This window comes from Tursiops truncatus, chromosome 14 (genome assembly GCF_011762595.2).
Source record: "Tursiops truncatus isolate mTurTru1 chromosome 14, mTurTru1.mat.Y, whole genome shotgun sequence".
Lineage (NCBI taxonomy): Eukaryota > Metazoa > Chordata > Mammalia > Artiodactyla > Delphinidae > Tursiops > Tursiops truncatus.
Genome location: NC_047047.1, coordinates 6,690,403 through 6,716,024, shown reverse-complemented (window position 1 = coordinate 6,716,024; position 25,622 = coordinate 6,690,403). Strand labels below are relative to the sequence as shown.

At 39.3% G+C, this 25,622-nt stretch overlaps 1 protein-coding gene across 14 annotated transcripts in view; it reads right to left on the bottom strand.

Annotated features, from left to right (window-relative positions):
• AFF3 (ALF transcription elongation factor 3) overlaps window positions 1–25,622 on the bottom strand; it is a 568,741-nt gene that overhangs the window by 183,169 nt on the left and 359,950 nt on the right. For all 14 annotated transcript variants that reach the window (XM_073791036.1, XM_073791035.1, XM_073791040.1 and 11 more), the window contains 3 exons: window positions 21,215–21,295; window positions 12,815–12,851; window positions 3,303–3,354 (listed from right to left, as the gene is read on the bottom strand). In XM_073791036.1, the coding sequence (XP_073647137.1) occupies window positions 3,303–3,354; window positions 12,815–12,851; window positions 21,215–21,295 (170 nt within the window). The remainder of the gene's footprint in view (window positions 1–3,302; window positions 3,355–12,814; window positions 12,852–21,214; window positions 21,296–25,622) is intronic.

Genomic DNA, 25,622 nt, shown 5'->3' with positions numbered 1-25,622 from the left:
TTTTCTTTGCGGTACGCGGGCCTCTCACCGTTGTGGCCCCTCCCATTGCGGAGCACAGGCTCCGGACGCGCAGGCTCAGCGGCCATGGCTCACGGGCCCAGCCGCTCTGCGACATGCGGGATCTTCCCGGACCGGGGCACGAACCCATGTCCCCCGCATCGGCAGGCGGACTCTCAACCACTGTGCCACCAGGGAAGCCCTTTTTTTTTTTTAAGATGTTACATACAAATGAGGTCATATGGTATTTGTTTTTCTCTGTCTGACTTGTTTCACTTAGGATGATGCCCTCAAAGTCAATCCATGTTGTCGCAAGTAGCAGGATTTCCCTCTATGGCTGAATAATATTCCATTGCGTACAGATACCACATTTTCTTTAGCCATTCATCCATCAGTGAACACTTAGGTTGCTTCCATGTCTTGGACATTGCAAATAATGCTAATCTCTCATTTTTAAAAGAGGCTAGTGAGGAAAGATGCTTTTTCAGAAAATGAGCTGTCTGGATACTCTCAATTTTATACTACAGCTTAAAACCAAAAAATGGCTTGAAATGACTCACAGGTCATGGAACTATACAGACAGAGGGATGTATAGGCATTACTGAAGCCAAGTCTGTCCCACCAAACCACAAATGTAGAAGAGGTATCTTTCCTAGTGCCTGTGTGTATGTTATTTACAGTTTTCAGCTCTCCTTCACCTCTTTGGTTTCCATGGAGCTCATAATTTTTGGTCTGTTTTACCACCTTGTTCCATCTTCTGGCATCTGTATACTCCTGATTCTCCTGACCTGGCTTCTAAATCATTTTGATTGCTCTGACCCTTAATGTTGAGTGTCCTCTCAAAATCCATATGTTGAAGTCCTAACCTCCAGTACTTCAGAATGTGATTTTATTTTGAGATAGCATCTTCACGGGGTAATCAAGTTAAAATGAGAACATTAGGGTGGGCGATAATCCGACATAACTAGTATTTTTATAAAAGGGGGAAATTTGGACACAGAGACATGCAGAGAAGGAAGATGATGTGAAGAAACACAGGGAGAAGATGTTTATCTACAAAACAACGGACAAGGTCTGGAATTGATCCTTCTTTCACAGAAGAAACAAACCCTAATGACTGATCTTGGGCTTCTAGCCTCCAGAACTGAGACAATAAATTTCAGTTGTTTAAGGGACCCAATCTATGCTACTTTGTTACAGCAGCCCTAGCAAACTAATACCCTTACCACTTAACAAATAAATGGGTCCCCACTTTTCTCCTTGGTTCTGACTTATGACTTTGTTTTGTCTCCTAAGATCCCCTGACCCCTCAGTACGGTAAATGGCCCAAAAAGCTGAATATCCAAAGATGTGTGTCCGAATTTTTTCACTTAAGTTGAATGACTTTTCTGATCCTTAGATTCCTTATATATGAAATAAGGATATTGTCTTACCTATCTGTCTGCATACATAAAGCTCAGATAGGATACCACACAGAGACTGTAAAATGCTACGCAAGTCTAAGGCATCCTGAGTCCCTGCTCTTTATTCATAATGAGCTGCTCCTCTTGCCTAATTATAACAGACCACGGTTAGAAGGTTCTTTGGGAGGATCAAGTTTAGAATTCTCCACTTTTAAGAGGGATACTTGCAGCCTCAGGCTTTATTTCTGCTGTTTCTAGTTCAAGAGGCAGGATATGAGATGGATGACTAAGTCTGTTTCGCTCAAAGAGACAAGAATGTGGGGTGATGCTTTAAACTCTCACTGTTCACCAATCTCCAGAGGGTTTAAAAATAATTCCTCAGACAACATATTTATTTTGATTAGGTAATGAGTTATGGAAACCAATTCTTTTAGAGAATGGACTTTTCGGAGATGTATAAGGGGCGGAGAACTTTAGCGGCACATCAAACTGTGTTAACAAAATCGAAGCCCACTGAATGTGATTTTAAATTTGAAAAGATTAAATGCAGGATGCTAGCAGCTTTCCAAAATATTTTGTATGCTCCTTTGCCTGTTTTTAAGATGATTTGTTAACGAGAATTTGAAAAATTGTTGTTTCTACAGTAATTAACACTTTTATAAAATTATTTATAAAAAAATATAACTTACTCCCAAATAGTTGACATACTAGTTGCATAAATTCTTATGTAGTCTCAAACACCGCTCAAAAGAACTACATATTTAAATGATTCTACCCATTTCAGTTCTCTAGAATGCCTCCAGATGGCATTAAAACCCTTTTCCTACTATATTTTACAATCAAAAATTTAAAAATTAGTAATATTTTAACCATTTAAAACCAGTCACATTCATTATATCATTAGAAATCATGATAATGGAACTATTTTGAACTTTTAGGGTAACATCTTAAGAAACATGTAGTCATAACCTTTATGAAACAAACAGCCATCCTATGTAAGCCAAAGGCTCTTCCTAGATTGAGAAACAGATCTTGGACAAATACACTCAATAATGTTATATCGTAAGCTGTCATTTCTAATGAATAGCACTTTAAATGCTTAGTAATAAGAGCACTGGTCCAAATATAGATATATGCACAAAACTGTCTTATAATAAGAAAATACATTTAACTCCTCAGAAATGATAAAAAATAATGATTTTGAAGGAGTAAACCTGTTACTAATTCCTATGGAGCTAAAATAATTTGTTAGCTTGTGAATTATGTAAACTTTGGCATATAAATTTGGCATCGAATTAATCGTCAAAACATTTTTTGGACTGCTTGGCTATCGAGAGGAAAAAGACAAAACGTAGAGTGAAGAACATGTTTTAAAAGCCTCTTCTTATCTTTTCAAAACTGTGTTTGTTAACTCAAAACTATGAACAAACCCTTGAGGGTCCAGAGATATCTATAACTGTATATTTCACATAATTCAGAGGTCAGGTTGCAAAGGGCAGGCTTTAAAATGACACTGGTACTTCCCAGGTGTGCAGGACAGACTATCTCCTAGTATGTGTGAAAAGTCCTCTAATTATTTATGACAGTGATGGAAGTTGCCAAGCAAATTCCAAAAGCTTTCCTCCCCTCCCCCTGCCAAAATAATACCGTTAAATCTCGTTACATTTGTACTTTATGAAGAGGAGCCTTGTGTTTTCAAGATATTCTTACTGGGCTAAAGCATAAGAAAGACCTCAAAATGCATATGCACCCAAAAGCATTAAAAAACACATTATCATGAGAAAGAGAACCACAGGCTTCTTTCCATTATTACTGTTACTATAACAAGTTATTTGCGCAGTTTCATATTATAAGCATATTAAAGAACAGTCATCTCGGGATAGAAACAGGAAACAGACTTACGATGTATTCGATGTGCCATTGTCTGGACTCCCTGGCTCAGCATCACCTTTCTCTTAAAAAGGAAGAAAATACCAACATGTGAGCGTTACAGCCTATAAGATTTAAGAGAGGTTCAATATATTTCCACACTCCTACTAACAACCATTCAAAATGTGCAGCAGGAAGCTTTTCAAACATCTTTTTTATTGTCCAAGAACCGGATTTGCAAAATAATTTCTTCTTTGTAATACAATGGCCCGGGCAAGGATCTGTGAATAGGTACTACGGAGCTGTTTGCAAACAAGCAGAGGTTCAGAGTGGAGACCCTGCCAAAAGATGAATACCTTACAGATGGCATCTGTTTCCTTCTACTTCTTTTACAGAAAACTTAAGGAAATAAACCCCATTAGCATTCTAGATGCAAGGCGTTTTGAATTCCGATCCCTTCTGCAAACACAAGCTAAACCAGGTCAGGTGACATCAGAACTTGGAGGAGAGAATTTTACACAACACTGAGGTTGCACCCCAGCTTACAAGATTCTCAAGAATTACACCCCACAGAGAGCCCCAGCAGCAGGTTCTGGGGTCACCCTGTTAATGCAGAATAAGATATAAATCAGAAATCCTTCCTGGCCATCTGAGAGACTAGTTAAAGAAATGTTTCTGCCGTCTGTGGTCACCGAGGATTGAATGGGTTTTAATGAAGGGAGCCTGGAACCAGTTCGTTTCTTGTAGTTTTAAAGGGTAAATTCCTCTTGCAATTGACGTAATGTAAGTCTTAGATCCTCGACCACTGATGGCTTGACACCATACATCCTTGTATTGTAAGGCATTTCTTTTTGTTTTCTTGAGGCTACGGGATGGAGGAAGGTCATGACTGCCATTGTGAGTTAGCTGTGGTTAGTTAGGCTGGTTATGTAGTGCTAATAGTTTAACACACCCCAGAGAAGGTTATGAGTTGCAAGAGATGGGCCTGATGGTGGTAACTTGCTTTGCTTTGCTCTTTCAAGCCAGGCCTGGAGACCTCACAGAATCCCCCAGTCTGCTGTTTAGGGCTTCAGGCCTATGTCCTGTACCAAGTCCCTTTTGTCAGCTATAGCCATTAGCTTATTGTCACCGAGGCTTGGGAATGACCCCCTAAATTACATGATGAACACATTCTGAAGATATCGTCCAAACTGAACTCAAAAGTAAACTTTATAATTTCTTTTCCTTTTAGTTCTTTCAAACAGAACGGTTGTGAGAGAAAGAAGACAGTGACATATAGTGCACACATCTATCTCAGATGTAACTCTCTGCTAATGTGTGTCTACACGCTGCCGGGACATACGTGAGGGACAGTCACCTTGTGAAAAGTCACATCTATTTTAACTGCCTCAATAGCAAACACTGACGGAGTCCCAGTACGTGGGAAACCATGCTGAAGTAAAAATAGAGGCAGAGAATTAATGAACTTGCTCTAAAGCTTGTACGTTCATAATATATTTTCTCTTCCAGGCCAGGTTTGTTGTAAACTCACATAGGAGACATGCAAGACCTTGTCAACTGGCTTTGGCGCTAGAAAATAACCTTAGTACTGTCCAAAATCACCTTTCAAATGAGAAACCACAATTCCTGCCAGAATCCTAAAGTACAGAGTTGTAACACCTGCATCACCTAAGATAAAACTAAATGGAGGTTTAATTTTTCTCAAACATAGCGATCTTTTTTTCCCCCTTTAATTTGGAGAAATTGGTTACTTTCCCTGGTCTGGAGCTGCCAGAAGTTACCCCACATCCAATCATCATCAGGAATGTAGGCAGCAGGCTCAGAAGCCCAGGAGTAAACGTTTCTCAACAACTTATGTCATTAAAAAAAAGGAAATCAATCTGATACATGAAGACAGTGTTTGGATGTCTGAATAAATATGTTTCACCTTGGCCAACAATGCTGCCAGATACCCCGTGGGCTGAGAGGACAGAGGCCTTATTGCACATGGGAGCTGGGGGCTGCGGGAATCGGGAGCGGGAGCGGCGCAGGAACAAAGCTGCAGCTGGTTATCTCTGCTCTTAGCAGCACTTATGTTGTGGCAACAGGGAAAACAGAATAGGTTCTGGCGAACAGGAAGGATGCAATGGGGCCACACTGGGCATGTATGAGCAGTCGGGGAATGAGTGCTCTCAGTGGATCATGAATTAACCTTTTTGGAGAAAAGGAAACACAGGATGGAGTCAGGAAGTAAAACTCTGTTTGCCCTTCAGAACACAAAATTCTCCCCAATATCTGGAAATTTTACGTGATGTAATTTCTGAAGTTAACTTGAAGTGTCTCTGTGCACAAGCTATGGAGAATCATAGGCTCTTTATCAGGACCCAAGGGAAAATGATGAATGGGAGCCGGAAAAAATCCTCAGTAAGGGATTTTTCAGTTGGGTGCTCAGGAGATGTTTCCTCTCCGCCGCCAGTGAGGACTGTTGGGGCTTCGTCCTGATTATTCCGGCTGTTTTCATGATAGATTCAACACTGCTCTCCTAGGGAAGGAACCTGCATTGATCTTTAAGACACTGGGCATAAGAGAGAGGCTCAGATGCAGTGTGGTCCTTTTGCAGGCGGACATATAATTAAAGACAGAAAGAGAAAAAACGAGCCATAGAAAGAAAATGTACACATTCACACTCACATATCAATACATATGTATGTGTACATGTATATGACATGTATACTTTCAACTTGACACTCCATATTTGTCTACCTGAGTCTTCCACAGTACCAAACATATATTACATGCTCAGTATATGTCTTCTGTCTGATGACCTATCATTAATGCAGTGTCCCACGCTACAGTGGGAAAAGAGGACAAAGGTACACATACCACTAAGACGGTATACAAGTTAGGGTATGAAACGGCTTGATGCCTCCACCAGGTCACTTAAAAAATTACAGTAGCTACATGTTTAATCCAGTAAATCTACCAAGGACGTTTATGTCGAGTAGTCTCTCTGGAAACAGAGATAATATCTAATTCACGCCCCTTCAACTGAAAATGACTGCACTGCTGGAGTACCATAATTAGCGCTATGAAAAGGAAATCAAAATCGACCTAGGCTGTATTCTGCTTCGAAGGCAAGTTTTGCCGTGCTACCACTTTATAATAAAAGGAATCTGTGCTCAGCGTAAAGAAAAAAAAACTGAACAGTAGAGAAAAGGTAACGGCTCTGCTTGCTTTTGTCATTAGTCCTGTTAGCCCTGCAACTATAACGCTAAGTAATAAGCTTATTTCTAGATGAATCAACTTCAGACAGTATGTAATAATTTCTGATATGAAAAATGAGAGATAAGATATTTAATACACTTATACTACCACCTCCCTTCCGCTTAAAATTTTTGTTAGTTCTGTCAAACTTTAGTGTCTAGTGGGTATTTTAACTTTGAATAAATTTAACCTATTTTTTGATTAAACAACTTCTGACAGTACCTTTTCTTTTATACTATGCAAAGTGAGGCAACTCACATCCCACTATGCACAGCTATACCTTTCCTCCGGCATAGCCAAGATTTAAAATATTTATATTCTGTTCAGTAACTATTAATGAGTCATCCTCATTAATATTAATTTTATCAATAATTTAATTTTGGGAATTGCCCATAGGCCATGAGAAAAATTATACATGAGTAACGGAATTTACAATATTATAACAACATATATATCAGCCTCTAAGGAACAGTAGAGAGACTGGACCTGCACGGAGGGACGGCCACTACACTTGAAAGAAGGCAAGGGTTCCCAGTATTTACGTCAAATGGATTCTCATTCTTATATCTCATCACGGCACAGGTTCATTTGTCTCAAGTAAAGGCTATGCTTTTCCTAAAGAGAAATTCAATAGAGCATGCATGTAATGTGTACAAAAATGTTTATATACAGTTTTTAAAAAGTAAAATGAGTTAACTGTAAAAACACCTTCCAGGCCCAGAAAGGGGACACTGACAAGAAATAACCCAGAAGCCTCCTGAGCTTGTGTCCTATTCAAGCCCAGCTAGCTAGCAATGGATTTTTGTGTTAATCATTCTCCCTTTCTTGACAGTTTCTGCCACCATGAATTAATTTGTAACTAAAAGTCTTTAGTTTTTCCTGATTTTAAATTTCGTATGAATGCAATCATAGTGTAGGCATTCTTCTGGGATTACTTCTGTCATTCAATGATATGACTTTAGATTCAGCCAATGTGATGTGCATAGCTTTGGTTCATTCACCCTCACTGCTGTGCAGCATCTCCTTATAAAAATCTGTCATTTTGGGCTTCCCTGGTGGCGCAGTGGTTGAGAGTCCGCCTGCCTATGCAGGGGACACGGGTTCGTGCCCCTGTCCGGGAAGATCCCACGTGCCGCGGAGCGGCTGGGCCCATGAGCCATGACCGCTGAGCCTGTGCGTCCGGAGCCTGTGCTACGGGAGAGGCCACAACAGTGAGAGGCCTGCATACCGCAAAAAAAAAAAAAAAAAAAAAAAACCTGCCGTTTTCCTTTATTTGACACTTTTTCGGTGTTCTACTTAAGAAATACATCAGAAAGATGTTCTCTATTACCTTTTGAAAGTGTATAATTTTACTGTTCACATTTAGGTCTTCTACAAATACCTGGAATAGTTTCTGTATATGATGTCAGGTAGGAGATAGCTTCCTTTTTTTCCCTATAGATAACCAGTTATTCTGGTACTATCTATTAAGAAGCCCATTCTTTCCCCATTGATCTACATTTTTAGCTCTGACACGAATCTAGTTTTCATAAATCTGTGGTCTGTTTCTGGGTCCTTTACATCTGTTTCATTGCTCAATTTATTATTATCTTCATTACTTAGCTAAAACATTTATTCATTCATTCACTCATTCATTCATTCATATAATAATATTAGCAAGGCAAGGCTCCAACCTGGTTCTTCTTAAGGAGTGTCTGAGTTATTTTTGGTTTCTTGTTCTATCAAATAAATTTGAGAATCACCTTGTCAAATTCCAGATACACGGCTGCTGTTGAGAAGTCAACTGGAAGTTTAATTGTTACTTCTTTGAAGTTATTAAGGGCACTTTAAGAATTTTTCCTTTACCTGTGTGGCTTGCAGTTTCACTATAATATGTCTAGGGTGGACTTCTTTTTATCTATCCTGCTTAAGATTCATTGGGAAGATTCATTGGGTTTCTTGAATCTATGGGTTAGTGTCTTTCAATTCTGGAATATTTCCAGCCATCATCTCCTTTAATATTCCCTCTGTTCCCTTATCTTTTTCTGGAATTCTAGTTAAATATATTTAGGCCTTCTCACTTTATACTCCAGGTTTGTTAACTTCCTTTTCATATTTTCCATTTCTGTCTCTCTAGGTTGCATTCTAGATAATTTCTTAAGTTCAGTTTCCTGATTCATTACTTTTTCTTCACCTATGTGTAATCTGCTGTTAAACCTGACCAAAGAAATTTTATTTCTGTTATTATTTTCTAACTTCTAGAGGTTCTGATTAGTACATTTCCAAATGTTTTTGTTCTTTATCATATTTTCAATTCTCTCATTTCCGTAAATTAAAGTAAGCACTCTTACGTTATATTCTGGGCTTGGTAATTCCAATATCTGAAGTCCTTGGAGATCTCTCTAATTCTCTGCTGTCTGTTCTTTTTCCTTGCTCTTGTTTCATTGCACACAAGTGTTTTTGACAATGAGTGCTCATTTCCTGAGGAATTCTATTTCTATTATTATTTATTCTTATCCATTTTCTTTTTCTGGTATTCCTACTAGCTGGATTTGACCTTTCCACCCTGACTGATCTTCCATGTAACTTAACTTCCTTTCATATTTTCCATCTGACTTTTGCTTTATATTCAGAAAAAAAAAATGTTTTCGACCTTATATTCCAGACTTCAGACTTCAGCTATTATCTATTAAATTTTTAAATTTTGTCAACCCTATTTTTAATTCCGGAGTGCTCATTTGTTCTGTAACTGCTTCTTTTTCATACCAATCTGGTCTTTTTATTTGATGCAAATAATTTCAAATCCTTCTGAAGACTGTAATTACATTTGAAATTTTTTTCTTCTGTTCCTTGAATTAAGTAGATTTCCTCTGGGTCATTCCTTCTCTTTGGTGCTCCTGGGTTATGTATTCACATCTTTGAATGATAACAGGCTGGTTAACAAAGGTACTGGCGTGGATTTCCCATATTAGTATATTGATCCATTTTGCTAACATACGTCTCCCTTGTAGGGAAGGGCTGATTTAGGGCTCTTTCTAAGTGGACAGGGTATGTTAACTGGAAGGCTTCATTTAGGGTTCAGGAGAAGAGGCCTCAAGACAAGCTGGGAGCCCTGACTGCTCTCTCACTCCCCAACAAAAATACGAAGTACTTTATTCTGGGTGTATAGCATTTCAGTTTACTTCCTTCTTGAGAAAAGTTAGCTCTTCCTCCGCCCATCAGAGATATCTATGTTTAAGGTCTGGTATTATCTCAGAATCTATTCTGCTTCTCTCTTAGGTACTAGCTCCCAACTAGAAGTTCTAGTTAGCTGTTCATTTTCTTAGCAAATATTACTATGTGTTTTTTTTGTATTTTGTTTTTTTGAGGGAGGAAAGCCAGACTGAAAGCTCTGTATGAAAACCCGCTAAGATAGTGGTAGAGGAGTAATGGGTGGAAGAATGGCCATGTTCCTATCACTACGCACAGTCCACGTCTCTTCTCTGTTGGGGTTGAGAGGAAATCAAGTCTTTCCTGGAGCTCCCAAGGACATTCCCTCTACCACCACAGCTTGTTCGTGTTTGGTTCATTATTTTTCTTTTTTCTTTTTCTGGGTCATGACCTTCCCTGCCCAGGATTACCTATCTAACAGTAGGGTCCTGTCCAGTCTCCATTTTCCAGACACTCAGCTGAATTTCTGGTTCTCAGTGCTGTTACGGATTTATTTGCATCACTATTGCTTTACGGTTAGTTCAGTGGAGACTGTGAAGGCAGGGAAAGAAGCGCTTATGCTCAGGCTGCCACCTGAACAGGACAGTCTTACGCGTTAAAAAAACTGTAGACGTACATCACCTGTTTTAATATTTAAGTTTCTCAATACTTAATTAGCTTCTATTTTATATTAAATTAAATTAATCGGTAATCAGCAAACTGGCTAAAGTAGCTCTCTTTAAAAAGATTTGGATTAAAAAATAATTTTCTGTTTAATTTATACACTCTCTTCTCTTAGTACCTACACAAGTTAGTTTTTCTAATTTCAAAAAGATAAAAATGACTGACCTAAAGTGGCGAAGGTCAGTCCATCAATACACATTCTGTCTCTCTGAAGTACAGTTTTTTCCTATTTTCTACATATTTACTGGAGTCATGACTCCCAAAGCTGTAATGATTCCAAACCAAATACAAGAAACAGCACAGGAAATGCTGGTGGGACCAGCTGTCCTAAAATTTCCAACGTGCTATAATCTACAGAGGACACTGCAATTTTTATCTTTTTTTCTTTTCCATTATGGTTTATTACAAGATATTGAATATAGTTCCCTGTGCAATACAGTAGGACCTAGGTGTTTAACTATTTTATATATAGTAGTTTGTACCTGCTAATCCCAAACTCCTAATTTATCCCCCCTTCCCCTTTGGTAACCGTAAGTTTGTTTTCTATGTCTGTGAGCCTGTTTCTGTTTTGTAAGTAAGTTCATTTGTGTCATATTTTAGATTCCAGATATAAGTGATATCATATGATATTTGTCTGACTTATTTCACTTTGTATGATAATCTCTAGGTCCATCCATGTTGCTGCAAATGGCATTATTTCTTTCTTTTTTATGGCTGAGTAGTATTCCATAGCATATATATACCACATCACTATGATTTTTAAATAGTGATATTACCTTTTTATAGATGTGCTTGGTTTTGAGGGGCGGGGATTTATTTGAAAAAAAAAAAATCCCCTTACCCCTAGAAAAGAGAAAACCAATTACAAATGTCCTCAGGTGATGAAATGCCAGAGGGATTTATACCACACCATGCAAGTGCCGCTCACAGTTCCCCAGAAGATACGTCTGCTTTGACATAATCTCAATCGTAGCATCAGCGAGTGAAAGTTATGGCATGCTGTAAAAATATGCCAGATGAAAACAGAAATCTTGGACAAGAATTCAATCTCACACTGAAGGGACAGAAGCAACATTTGGGGGGTCAAGGTAATGGGTTAGTTATTAACTGCAGAATCTCATTTTCATCACGTGCAGAATGGAGATGTCATGCCTACTTCACACAGCTATGGTTAGGATTAAATAAAATAGCATACATAAAGAAGAGACTGAACACAGACGGGACTGAACAGCTGTTTCCTTTGTTCTTCTTTACGTCAAAGACTCCAAGCTGAGAGAAGGTACATTTATTCTATTATATCTATTTTCTCCTCCCTTTACGCCGAACTGTTTAAATTCAAATGGAAAGAAATGGTGAGGGAAGCAATGGCAATTCTTCCGTACGCTCTAGCCTTCGGCATATGACGCTGATGCCTACGAACCTCATGGACCTAACCATGCATCTCCTGAGTCCTTTCCTTACTATTACATTTATTAATTTCTATAGATTTCAAGTCCCTTGGCATGTCACCTCTTCCCTGGTGCTAGTACTCACAGCAAATTCCAGCAGAGGGTGGGATAACTACGGGATACTGCCTGTGGGTCATTATGCCATCCTCCTCCTACCCTGGCCTTTCTCTAGCTGTGCATTAAAAGTCTGGGGCTGCCCAACGCATTTGTCTGGATGTCTTTTCTCCATAATCCTCCGGCCCTCACAGATGCTCAGTAGGTGAGCCTCCGTTCCTAAGACACGTCTACTGGCTCAGAGTGATTTTCATGTTTAAACATAGCTTTGAAATTTGCAAGGGATGCTCTCAGCCGACTGGCCGATCAGGAGACTAACAGAGCCCAGTCTTCGTGGGTGTGCTTTCACGACATGAATGGGGCAGCTTATGCATATTTAATGCTCAAGAAAACATTAATACCAATTAACAGTGCCAAAGAAGAGAATTAAAACAATACTTCATGAAATGATATTCCCTCTTCGATGATGAAGTCCACATGTTTTATTAGACACTGGGTTCAGTAATGAAATTCCTTCCTGGACCCTTTAGTCTGTTTCTCCCTGGAAGAGGGCATGGTTTCTTCACGGATTCTAAGGACATTTATCATGAGGTCTTCTGATCTCTTTACCCACCTATTTTCTCTCAATTTAGGTAACTCATTAGCTGCCTTTAAAAATTTTTCCCCTTACACATACCAGAGGCCAACTATAAGAAAGGATGGCGTTCCTTCCTCCTCGGGTTGGTTTGAAATTCACCATTTTATGTTTTGGCCCTCCCTCCCTTGAATAAAAAGACAGAGGAGCATTCACGGTCACCATGCATCTTATCCATTTTGGGTAGCACTTGGACAAATGGTCCTCCTTTCCCCACTGGATTTTGTCTTTTAGTGAAATTCTTTTAAACCTCCTCACCTGTTCCACCCCCTCCAACGCCCACATATGAAGCTATAGAGAGAAACTTTTCTTACTTGGATTACTGTGTCCCGAGGAAGTGAGCTGAGAGTCCTAAAAAAAAAAAAAGAAAGAAAAAAGAAAAACAAGAAATATCAATTCGTTTTCTTATTTTGACTTTTAAAATGTAACTTGAATATGAGATATATTACTGGTCATTCAGAACCTAATCACGGATCATAATCTCTACCAGCTACCGTAATGAGAAACATTTACGTGTTTGTTAAGCAGCTCTGGTAACAGAGCTCACAATCACTTCCATGTTGTATTACAGACTTTTTGTTTTATTTATTGAGGTGAAATTCACATAACATAAAATTAACCACTTTGAACTGAACAATTCAGTGGCATTTCACACAGTCACAATGTACTAAACCACCACCCCTATCTAGTTGCAAAAGAAATCATTCCAAAGTAAAATTCCTTACCCTTTCGGCAGTGTTTCCCCATTTCCCCCTCTCCTCAGTACCTGGTAAGCACACACACATGCACATGTACTTGTTTGAGTCCTTCTTTTCAATCCTTTTTTTAGAAATTAATTAATCTAGTTTTGGTTGCATTGGGTCTTCGTTGCTGCACACAGGCTTTCTCTAGTTGAGGCGAGCAGGGCCTACTCTTTGTTGCGGTGCGTGGGTTTCTCATTGCAGTGGCTTCTCTTGCTGCGGAGCACGGGCTCTAGACATGTGGGCTTCAGTAGTTGTCGCACGTGGGCTCAGTAGTTGTGGCACGTGGGCTTCAGAAGTTATGGCTTGCGGGCTCTAGAGCGCAGGCTCAGTAGTTGTGGTGCACAGGCTTAGTTGCTCCGCGGCATGTGGGATCTTCCCAAACCAGGGATTGAACCGGTGTCCCCTGCACTGGCAGGCGGATTCTTAACCTCTGCACCACCAGCGAAGTGTCCTATATTATTGACTTTTAATCTAACCCACTTCCCTTTGAATGTACCTTCACTCTCACCACCTTACTGCAGACGAGGCTGGCAACCATCCCATCAGGGACACTCCACTGAACAACTGCTGTCAATCTCACATTGGTGGGTAGAAAGATTATTACAGATTTCCACTTATCTGAAATGGTAGAAAGCCAGTACTATGTGGTATTTGAGTTCAGTTATTGATCAGGTAAACAGTGTTTGAAATTTTATTTCCATTAAAGTGAAATGCTAAATTTTGTCTTGGGAATTCACATCCTCTTTCCTTGCAGAAGTCCCATTTAATATGAAATATATAGGAGAGTTATAAAAGAATGAATGAATGGAGACAGGGTCCATGAAGGACTACTGCCCTGCTCAGCTGGCTGCAAAACCCTGGGGGCCCCACAGAGTGTGCAGATCCTTCGTCCTTCACAGAGCCAGGCTGGGTTCAGAGCAGAGGGCAACAAGCCCCAGGCACTGAAGCCCTTTCTGCTTCTGTGTCTCCTGCTGCCCCATCCAGATAGGCACCCTTACACCTATAGCTTCTGTCTCAAAGGCCTTCTCTCCCTTTGTGAACATCGTCCCTGAGTAGATGCCTAGGGCATGGCTCAACACATCTGCGCACTGTCATTTCAGCCTCCTCTGGGAGCATTCAAGGAGGCCTGCTAGGTTCTCTGTTGGGTCCTCAAGGGTTACAGAAGTGAGGGTACAAAGCCCCTGCCTTCCGGGCCTGGGAGCCCAGTGAGTCAGCAGAGGAGGTGATGTGTATGCAAGTTACGAGAACCCAGGGCTGAAAGGCATTTCATCACTGCTGTGTGGGAGTGCTTCAAGCCTCGAGAGCCTGTCCTCAGCTTTGGGATGCATGTCCTGCCATTTTCTGTTTTCTGCCTGGCGAACTTCATTCTTCCTTCCAGGCTCAGAACAAAAAAGCTCAAGGGTTACCTGTTCTTTGAAATATTCCTGAATCTCAGAAGGACTTACTTGCTTTCTTTATGTTTACACTACACTGTGTCAAATTTCCATTACAGGAATTGTATTTTCAACTATGACTCCTTAAAAAAAAAGCTTTATCAAGGTATACATGATATAACATAAACTGTACATATGAAAGCATACAAAAAGAACGCTACTATTATTAATTGTCTTGACCCAAGGATGGCTCCATCCTATTAAGTATTTGCTATTTAAACAACAAAAAGTAACATTAATTTATTAAAAAATAATTCAGAAAAATAGGAAAGTATAAGAAAAAGTTGCCTGTAATTCCTAACAGGGCATTGCCAAGATTACTCTACTGCTTTTAGTGTTTTTTTTTGGTTTGTTTTGTTTTTTGCGGTACGCGGGCCTCTCACCGCTGTGGCCTCTCCCGTTGCGGAGCACAGGCTCCGGACGCGCAGGCTCAGCGGCCATGGCTCATGGGCCCAGCCGCTCCGCGGCACGTGCGATCTTCCCGGACCGGGGCACGAACCCGTGTCCCCTGCATTGGCAGGTGGACTCTCAACCACTGCGCCACCAGGGAAGCCCTACTCTACTGCTTTTAATTTCCCACATTCACTCAGCAAGTGTGTGTCCTTCTGACGGTCACGTGCACAAAGAGGAGAACCACTTCTTAGTTACTTAGAAGAATATCTGCAGTTGGAAACTTGTTCTCCTTTCTTAAATCCTTTATTCCCAACACCTAAACTATTGTTGCATACACAGGAATCCCCAAACTTCTTCAAAGGTGGTATTTAGCTGGGAAGTAAAGTTTTACAAATCACTGTACTGAAGGCAGAAATAACCAAGTGCACTGGCAGCCGAGAAAGCCATTCAAGGAAGCACGATAATAAGTACCGTATTTCATCACACGTAACCAAACTGTATAAGGCTGCATTGCTTCATGTATTACTATGGAAGAGAATGGCTGCCAATGAATTGTAAAATGCCATCAGCTGTAAAACAAACCCTGATTTTTGGGGATCTTAAAACGTGAAAAAAATATGCACCTTAAACCGATAAAGTATAGTTGTTCTTAAGCCATGTTGCTGATGGAGGGCAGTCTTTATCCTGTGAGAACACTCCTTAAAAATGGCTTTTTGGAACCATCTGAGGACTGCTGTACCCTTATCTCCTCTTGCTTGTCTGTCAATACATCATTAGAATTACAAAAGGCAAGAAATGGAAATATATCTTCTTTGGTTTTCAGACCTCCATGTAAAGCTAATTACTCTAGGAAAAAGCACCACTTGGTGTGGTTTGGTCTTACTGCTTCCCTACCAATCCCTTTCTTTTCTCTAAAGCTCAAAACAATTGAAATAATGTAAATGACAGTAAATGTAAATGTTTACTTTGAGGTAATGAAGTAAACATAAAGTTTTAGCCCAAGCATTTTGTGGTCGTTTCTGAAGCACGCTAGGAACCCAAAGAGGGAGACATATCATAAACTTCCCAACTTCAAAGCACTTTCCTTCACACTTGCTGGCTTTCATTCTCCTTGTACTGTAGAAAGAGGATGGCAATAGGATTCTCATTTCTGTAATCATGCTAGAACTTTTCTGCCTAATGCTTTAGAAACTGATCAGCAAGAATAGTTTCAAACCAGGTCTGATCCCATCAGATTTGGCATTCGTTGCCACATGAAATGCTTGTGAAATGCCATTAGATCCGCACAGATGCCTTCTGAGTATGGAAAAAGTTCTACAATTTTAGCTATTTGCATTTCAGAACTTAGGAGACTGCTACAGAAACCGAGGGAAAAGGACAAAGCAAATTCATTTCTTTTTCTTGGTTGAAATACCTCATAATAGCATGCATTCTTTTCTTTACCAAAGTCAATAACTTCTGAGATTTGAAGAATGAGGCAGGCACGTCTGATAGTGTTTGTCTAGGGAATTGTGACTCCCAATTAAGCCTCCAGAGAATAGAAAAAAACATCCAAGTTCAGTATCAACTGACTTTATTATATATTATGTCCTTCAATACCCGGACAAATTGGGAAAATTCTTGGAAGTATGTAGCTAATTAATTTAGTGGTACTGGTAGCTCAGAAAGCACATTTAAATCGACTTTACTTGTGAGGTCAAACTGCCCCTTTAATCTCAATAAGGGCTTAATTTCATCATTTATTAGTCATTTTGGAGATTCTGCCCTGCAAATTCCATAAACAATTCTAGCTCCTACATAGTAGCAACTGTGATCATCTCAAACATTAGTAGGCTAATTAATGAATTGCAAGCCTCCAGCTGTCAGAATACTAAATAGTTGAGACACAGGTTAAAAGAAGTGCACTATGGGTGAGAACTCGTGATGTCTTTGAAGTAGGCACAGTGAGGGCTCCTCCAAAGATGTCTGTATCTTAATTCCCAGGCCCTGTGAATATGTTACCTCTCATGGCAAAAGGGACTTTGCAGATGTGATTCAGTTAACTATTCTGAGATGGGGGATTATCCTGGATTATCCAGGTGGGCCCAGTATCATCACCAAGTTTCTTATAAGGAAAAGGAGGAGGCAGGAGAGTCAGAGAAGATGTGACAAGGAGGTCAGAGGTCAGCATGATGAGGGCCACAAGCTAAGTAAGCAGGGCAGCCTCTAGAAACCGAGAAAGACAAGAGAACAAACTCTTCCCTAAAACATTCAGAAGAAACGTAGCCCTGACCACACCTCAATTTTAGCTCCGTGAAACTGATTTCAGACTTCTGTCTTCCAGAGTTGTAAGATAATAAATTTATGTTGTCGTGAGTCACTAAGTTTATGGTGATTCGTCAGAGTAGAAATGACACTAATGAAGTCTTATTTCATTGATACAAGATAAAATTTTTTTTAAATATTTATTTATTTATTTGTCTGTGCCAGGTCTTAGTTGTGGGATCTTTTAGTTGCGGCCTGTGAACTCTTAGTTGCAGCATGTGGGATCTAGTTCCCCGACTAGGGATCAAACCTGGGCCCCCTGCATTGGGAGCACAAAGTCTCAGCCACTGGACTGCCAGGGAAGTCCGATACAAGATACGTTACCAGCACTTATTGTGAACTTTTTGAAAGAAAAGCATTATTAAAATCATGTAATGTCCCCACACTCTGTAAAGTCACCTATTTTTTTTTTTTTGCTGCAATGGGTCTTGATTGCTGCGTGCGGGCTTTCTCTAGTTGTGGCGAGCGGGGGCTACTCTTCATTGCGGTGTGCAGGCTTCTCATTGCGGCGGCTTCTCTTATTGTTCAGCATGGGCTCTAGGCATCCGGGCTTTGGCAGTTGTGGCTCGTGGGCTCCAGAGCACAGGCTCAGTAGTTGTGGCGCACGGGCTTAGTTGCTCCGAGGCATGTGGGATCTTCCTGGACCAGGGCTTGAACCCATGTCCCCTGCATTGGCACGTGGATTCTTAACCACGGTGCCATCAGGGAAGTGCCTGTTTGTAAATTATACCTTAATTTTTTTAAATGGAAAGAAAATTCAAACCTTTAAAATATTCAGAAAGCTAGAAAAATAGAAGGAAGTACCCTCAGCTGGACACAGAATAAGAAATTATTATATTTAACAATAACACATTGGAATCATTCTTATTAAGGGACTTTGGGACATCTTCAACACTTCAAAAAGAAAGCTTTTATCCTTTAGCTGTCACTCAACCCTCTCTCCCTACCCCTAAGCTGTAAGCGACTACTAATCTATTTTCTGTCTCTCTGCATTTGCCTCTTCTGGACATGTTGTCATTTGTGACAAGGTGTGACAAAGGTGAAACGTCTTTCACCTTTGCTCAGCATATTTTCAAGGTTCGTCCATGTTGAATCGTGTATCAATGCTTCATCCCTTTTTATGGGGCCTAATATTTCATTATAAAGATATATCACTTTTGTTTATCTATTCATCAGTTGATGCACATTTGTACTGCTTCCACTTTTTGGCTGTTATGAACAATGCTGCTGTGAACATGTGTGTAAAAGATTTTTTGCAGACGTGTGTTTTCAATTCTCTTGGGGATATACCTAGGAGTGGAATTGCTGGGTCATACAATAATGCAATGTTTAACCTTTGAGGAAATGTTGAAACTTTTTCAAAGAGGCTGCACCATTTAAGATCCCACCAGCAACTGACATCAGGGTTCCAATTTCTCCACACTCGTGTGAACACTGGGTATTGTCTGTCTTTGATTTTAGCCCTTTAAGTAGGTGTGAAGGAGTCTCATGGTAGTTCTGATCTGCATTTCCTAAATGATAGCAATAGTGTCTTTTCATATGTTTATTAGTTATCTGTAGATCACCTTTGGAGAAATGTCTATTTAAATCCTTTGCCTATTCTTTTTTATTTATTTATTTTTTTTTTTGTGGTACGCGGGCCTCTCACTGCTGTGGCCTCTCCCGTTGTGGAGCACAGGCTCCGGACGCGCAGGCTCAGCGGCCATGGCTCACGGGCCCAGCCGCTCCGCGGCATGTGGGATCTTCCTGGACCGGGGCACGAACCCGTCTCCCCTGCATCGGCAGGCGGACTCTCAACCACTGTGCCACCAGGGAAGCCCCTTTGCCTATTCTTAAAACGAGTTCTCTTTCTATTATTAAGTTGTAACACTTCTTCACTAATTGTGTTTCTGTAAATAAAGTTTTATTTGAACATAGTCACATTCATTCATTCAGATATTGTCTGCAAAGCCTAAACCATTTACTATCTGATCCTTTAAATAAAAAGTTATTTGACCTCTGACTTAAACAATGAGTTATTGGGAAAGAATGAGATGAATATATCAAAAGAACAGAATAGACAGTCCTGAAACAAAACTGTGTATTTATGAGACTTTCAGGTGTTGACGTAGGTGGTATTTCAAACCAGTGGGGGGAAGATGGGCTAATTTGTTGATAGTGTTGCCATCATCTACTCAACCAATGAAAAGAATAAGGCTAGAATCCTATGACACACCAATGCAAACAAAAGTTTTAAACCTAAAAACAAAAATTATAAAAGAATTACAATAAAATAGAGAACGTTGTTAGAATGTTGGGCCGGGAAAGATCTTTTTTCTCTGACATGAAAATTGAACACTTTGCTAGTATAAAAGGTACATAAGTAAGGCTGCAAGAAAATAGTTGCATCATATAGAACAGGCAAATGAGTAAGATATAAGGAGTTCCTACGAATCATTTTTTTAAAGTGGCAATGGACATGAATGGGCAATCTGCAAAGGAAAAACAGTCAATGCTCAAACTCAGAAATTACTGGAGAAGTGCAAATTAACGAAATAACAGTTTTTCATCCATACTACAGACACGATGATAAAAAACCAGATAATATTAAACACTGGCAAAGATTCATAAAAAAATACTCTTGAAACATAGTCAAGGGTAAATAAGGCTTCTGATGCCTCCAGCACCCCAGCTCCTGTTCTAGGTGTCTGGACAAGAGACACTGAATAAGAGGCACACACAGAGGCACTTACAAAAACTGTGTGTTGTAATAGTGTTTCTGTTAACAGCAAACCATTAACAGTCTCAATGTCCATTAAAGGAGCTTGAGCAAATAAATTACAGCAAATTCACACTATGAGATATTTTGCTGCTGTTAAGAAAAAGTAAGAAAATCTCTACGTATTCACTTGGGAAGATCTCTAAATACGCCTTGTTAAGGGAAATAGAAACCGACACTTAGAATGGAATTTACCATTGTGATAATAATGAACTATTATTTCAATAATTTACTTTAGAACGTTGTGATGTTAATATTTAGCAATGATATTTATGTACTGTGTGTATCTGGAAAAAAGTCTACTCTTAGAAAAAGTACTTTTAGTACCATTTAGGATTTTTAAAAAACTGCATATGCACATATGTGTATGTAACACACAGGGAAAATGACTGAAATGGTACACACCAGACTCTTGATAGTCATCTGTGGGTAGGGAAGGAAAATCTGGACAAGGGCATGAGAAACTTTCATATTTTGCTGCTTCTATGTGCATAATTTCACCTTTGTAATGAATATGTAATTACGTGTTGGATGGTTAATAAAAATCAAAACTTATTAGACTCACGTATAATTTAAATATATTTTGTAGCTGATATTCTGTGTATGCTGGTTCTTAGAAAATATGGAAATCATCTTCTTTAAGTCCTAGAAAATATTTTCAGCTTTATAAAAGATAACCGAGAAATTATATACTTCATGTCCTCAATTCTAAGACACTGATTTTAAAATACAACATTAATTTAATAATAGCTTTTCAGGAAAAAACAAGACATACAATCACACTGGATGTATAAAATGATCGTAAGATGCATTTCAACTTCACAAGTGTTTTTAGATAACATGATAATTGTAATAGTCATCATATTTTGCAGGAAGTATGGAAGTGGAGGTAGGTAGGACTGCAAGTTTGATTTCTTCCCTTGGAATGAACAGACCTATGCTTGCAAACTGTTGAAAATCAGATCCGTGTGCCTGGAGCAGGAATATTTACAGAGGAAAAGACAATCAAGGGAAACCCACTGTCCACTAAAAATCTCTGTGTGAGTAAAAAGCCTATTCAACCTGGGCAACGCAGGATCTCACCTTATTTGGAAATGGAAATTTGCTCGGTTCCACTTTTCCAGGCGCTGGAATAGCTGAAAGTGGTGGAAGCCAGGTCATCTCCTAAAGGGAGGGAAAAACAAACAACATTGTAATACAGAGAGTATTTAAACTCAGTAGCATACAAAGCAGTTTCACAAGTCTGCCTTAATAAGCATAGATGGGATAAGGAATGAACAAGAGATGAATAGAAATGAAAGGGATTTTTTTAAAAAAGGATTTAAAACCCACTTTTATAATTTCTTTCCCTAATCTTACCAATTCTTGGTTCAGTGGCTATTGCCATCAACCCTTTATACCTTAAAAAGATCTACAAGCCTGTCCTATTTCCATTTCATTTAAGCTCCTAAGTAAAGGGACAACCCAGTAGTAAAAGTTCTATGTAAAATGCCATACAAAGGGAGCTGCTTCCCACAAAATTTACAGGAAGTTTCTGAAGTAATGAACAAAGTACTTTTACATTAGGGATCATTATTAGCGGGGCTATTTATTTTATTAGAAACTCCTATCAGTGTAAGTTTCCAATAGGTCCCACACATCATTTTGGTCTTCATAAAAATGTCATTCATGGAGAAGTGAAAAAACCAATTACACATATGAAATAAAGAGAGAGTGCTGTGATTTTTATAACAGTATTAAGAACACAACTTAGGCTCAGCATGTAATATTTCATATACTTTTTGACATACACTCTCACTAAACTGTGAGAGAGAGCAAGGTGGGGAGAGGTTTGTTGCATTAACATCCAGTATTTTTCTCCAGTTCCTTCTCCTGGAAGATATTTGCATTCACTAAATGAGTGTGGAATTAAATCGAATCCATTTCTGATTTCCAGGAAAGTGACTTGGAATTTACAAATCAGGTCTCAACCCTATTTCTTGACTCCTTCCACTTCCAAATCGAAGCAAGTACAGAGGCAGGAGTTGATCCACTTTGAGAAAAGTAAGAAATTCTTTCTTTAGGTAAAGACAATTTCTCACTTCCCTGGGTTGTGGGGCGGGAGGTTGAAAAGGGAATCTGTCAGGTGTCTGAAGGGAGAGTTTCTTGAGGCTGCTCTTGTGCCTTCTTTTCTTGGGTAACTCTCTCCCCCCAGCACCAGAGAGAGCGTGGACCCACACGGAGAACAAGGACAGTGAGCGTGTTCAAACCCACCGGGGAAAGATTTACTGACCCTATATCACCTCTCACCTACTGTGACACATGTGCCATTGGGTGGTCAAACTCCTAGACACTCGAGGTGTCCCTTCTCCATCCTGATGTTACCAAGGTTTCTCCAGTGGAAAGCAAAGGAAGATCCAGTGTCCCTTTATGACCCTCGCTCCTCTGCTCCCCAAGTACCTGCCTGTTCTGTCCTGTATCTGACCCTTGTTGTCTCTTTTGAAGAGGATGCTAAGCAGCCCTGCTGAATTTGTGTCCAGGAAGACAGGTGGTGCTCAGTACGTTTTTGAATTAGTATCTCTGCAATGTCTCTACCTTGCTTTCTGGTTACCTGAACTACCACCCTAACCACACCTTCATTATTTTTAACCAGAGGACATTAATGGTTTCTTTTCTTTATTTTTTAAATTTTATTTTTTTTATTTATTGTTTTAAACAGCAGGTTCTTATTAGTTACCTATTTTATACATATTAGTGTATATATATGTCAATCCCAATTTCCCAATTCTTCTCACCACATCTCACCATCATTTTGCCCCCTTGGTGTTCATACGTTTGTTCTCTACATCTGTGTGTCTATTTCTGCCTTGCAAACCAGTTCACATCTGTACCATTTTTCTAGATTCCACATATATGTGTTAATATACAATATTTGTTTCTCTCTTTCTTATTTCACTCTATATGACAGTCCCTAGGTCCATCCGCGCCTCTACAAATGACCCAATTTCGTTCCTTTTTATGGTTGAGTAATACTGCATTGTATATATGTACCACTTCTTTAACCATTCATCTGTCAATGGGCATTTGGGTTGCTTCTATGACCTGGTTATTGTAAACAGTGCTGCAATGAACATTGGGGTGGATGTGTCTTTTTGAATTATGGTTTTCTCCAGGCATGTGCCCAGTAGTGGGATTGCTGGGTCATATTGTAATTTTAGTTTTTGTTTTTTAAGGAAACTCCATACTGTTCTCCATAGTGGCTGTATCAATTTACATTCCCACCAGCAGTGCAAGAGGATTCCCTCTTCTCCACACCCTCTCTAGCATTTGTTGTTTCTAGATTTTCTTATGATGCCCATTCTAGCCAGTGTGAGGTGATACTTCACTGTAGTTTTGATTTGCATTTCTCTATTAATAAGTGATGCTGAGCAGCTTTTCATGTGCCTCTTGGCCATCTGTATGTCTCCTTTGGAGAAATGTCTCTTTAGGTCGTAGGCCCATTTATTGATTGGTTGTTTTTGTAATACTGAGCTGCATAAGCTGTTTACATATTTTGGAGATTAACCCTTTGTTGATTCATTTGTAAACATTTTCTCCCATTCTGAGGGCTGTCTTTTCGTCTTGTTTATAGTTTCCTTTGCTGTGCAAAAGCTTTTAAGTTTCATTAGGTCCCATTTGTTTATTTTTGTTTTTATTTCCATTACTCTAGGAGGTGGGTCAAAAAAGATCTTGCTGTGATTTATGTCAAAGAGTGTTCTTTCTATGTTTTCCTCTAAGAGTTTTATAGTGTTCGGTCTTACATTTAGGTCTTTAATCCATTTTGAGTTTATTTTCGTGTATGGTGTTAGGGAGTGTTCTAGTTTCATTCTTTTACATGTACCTGTCCAGTTTTCCCAGCACCACTTACTGAAGAGACTGTCTTCTCTCCATTGTGTATCCTTGCCTCCTTTGTCATAGATTACTTGACCACAGGTGGGTGGGTTTATCTCTGGGCTTTCTATCCTGTTCCATCGATCTATATTTCCGTTTTTGTGCCAGTACCATACTGTCTTGATTACTGTAGCTTTGTAGTATAGTCTGAAGCCAGGGAGTCTGATTCCCCCAGCTCCATTTTTTTCCCTCAAGACTGCTTTGGCTATTCAGGGTCCTCTGTATCTCCATACAAATTTTAAGATCTTTTGTTCTAGTTCTGTAAAAAATGTCATTGGTAATTTGATAGTGATTACACTGAATCTGTAGATTGCTTTGGGCAGTACAGTCATTTTAACAATATTCATTCTTCCAATCCAAGAACATGGTATATCTCTCCAGCTCTTTGATTTCTCTAATCAGTGTTGTATAGTTTTCTGAGTACAGGTCTTTTACCTCCTTAGGTAGGGTTATTCCTAAGTATTTTATTACTTTTGTTGCAATGGGGAATGGGACTGTTTTCTTAATTTCTCTTTCTAATCTTTCGTTGTTAGTGTATAGGAATGCAAGAGATTTCTGTGTATTAATTTTGTTTCCTGCAACTTTACCAAATTCATTGATTAGCTCTAGTAGTTTTCTGGTGGCATCTTTAGGATTATCAATGTATAGTACCATGTCATCTGCAAACAGTGACAGTTTTACTTCTTCTTTTCCAATTTGTATTCCTTTTATTTCTTTTTCTTCTCTGATTGCTGTGGCTAGGACTTCCAAACTATGTTGAATAATAGTGGTGAGAGTGGACATCCTTATCTTCTTCCTGATCTGAGAGGAAGTGCTTTCAGTTTTCCACCATTGAGAATGATGTTTGCTGTGGGTTTGTCATATACGGCTTTTATTATGTGGAGGTAGGTTCCCTCTATGCTTACTTTCTGGAGAGTTTTTTATCATAAATTGGTGTTGAATTTTGTCAAAATCTTTTTCTGCGTCTATTGAGATGACCACATTGTTTTTATTCTTCAATTTGTTAATATGGTGTGTCACATTGATTGATTTGCATATACTGAAGAATCCTTGCATCCCTGGGATAAATCCCAGTTGGTCATGGTGTGTGATCCTTTTAATGTGTTGTTGGATTCTGTCTGCTAGTATTTTCTTGAGGATTTTTGCATCTATATTCATCAGTGATATTGGTCTGTAATTTGCTTTTTTTGTAGTATCATTGTCTGGTTTGGTATCAGGGTGATGGTGGTCTCATAGAATGAGTTTGGGAGTGCTCCTTCCTCTGCAGTTTTTTGGAAGAGTTTGAGAAGGATGGGTGTTAGCTCGTCTCTAAATGTTTGATAGAATTCACCTGTGAAGCCATCTGGTCCTGGACTTTTGTTTGTTGGAAGATTTTTAATCACTGTTTCAACTTCATTACTTGTGATTGGTCTGTTCATATTTTCTATTTCTTCCTGGGTCAGTCTTGGAAGGTTATAACTTTCTAAGAATTTGTCAGTTTCTTCCAGGTTGTCCATTTTATTGGCATAGAGTTGCTTGTAGCAGTCTCTTAGGATGCTTTATATTTCGGCAGTGTCCATTGTAACTTCTCCTTTTTCATTTC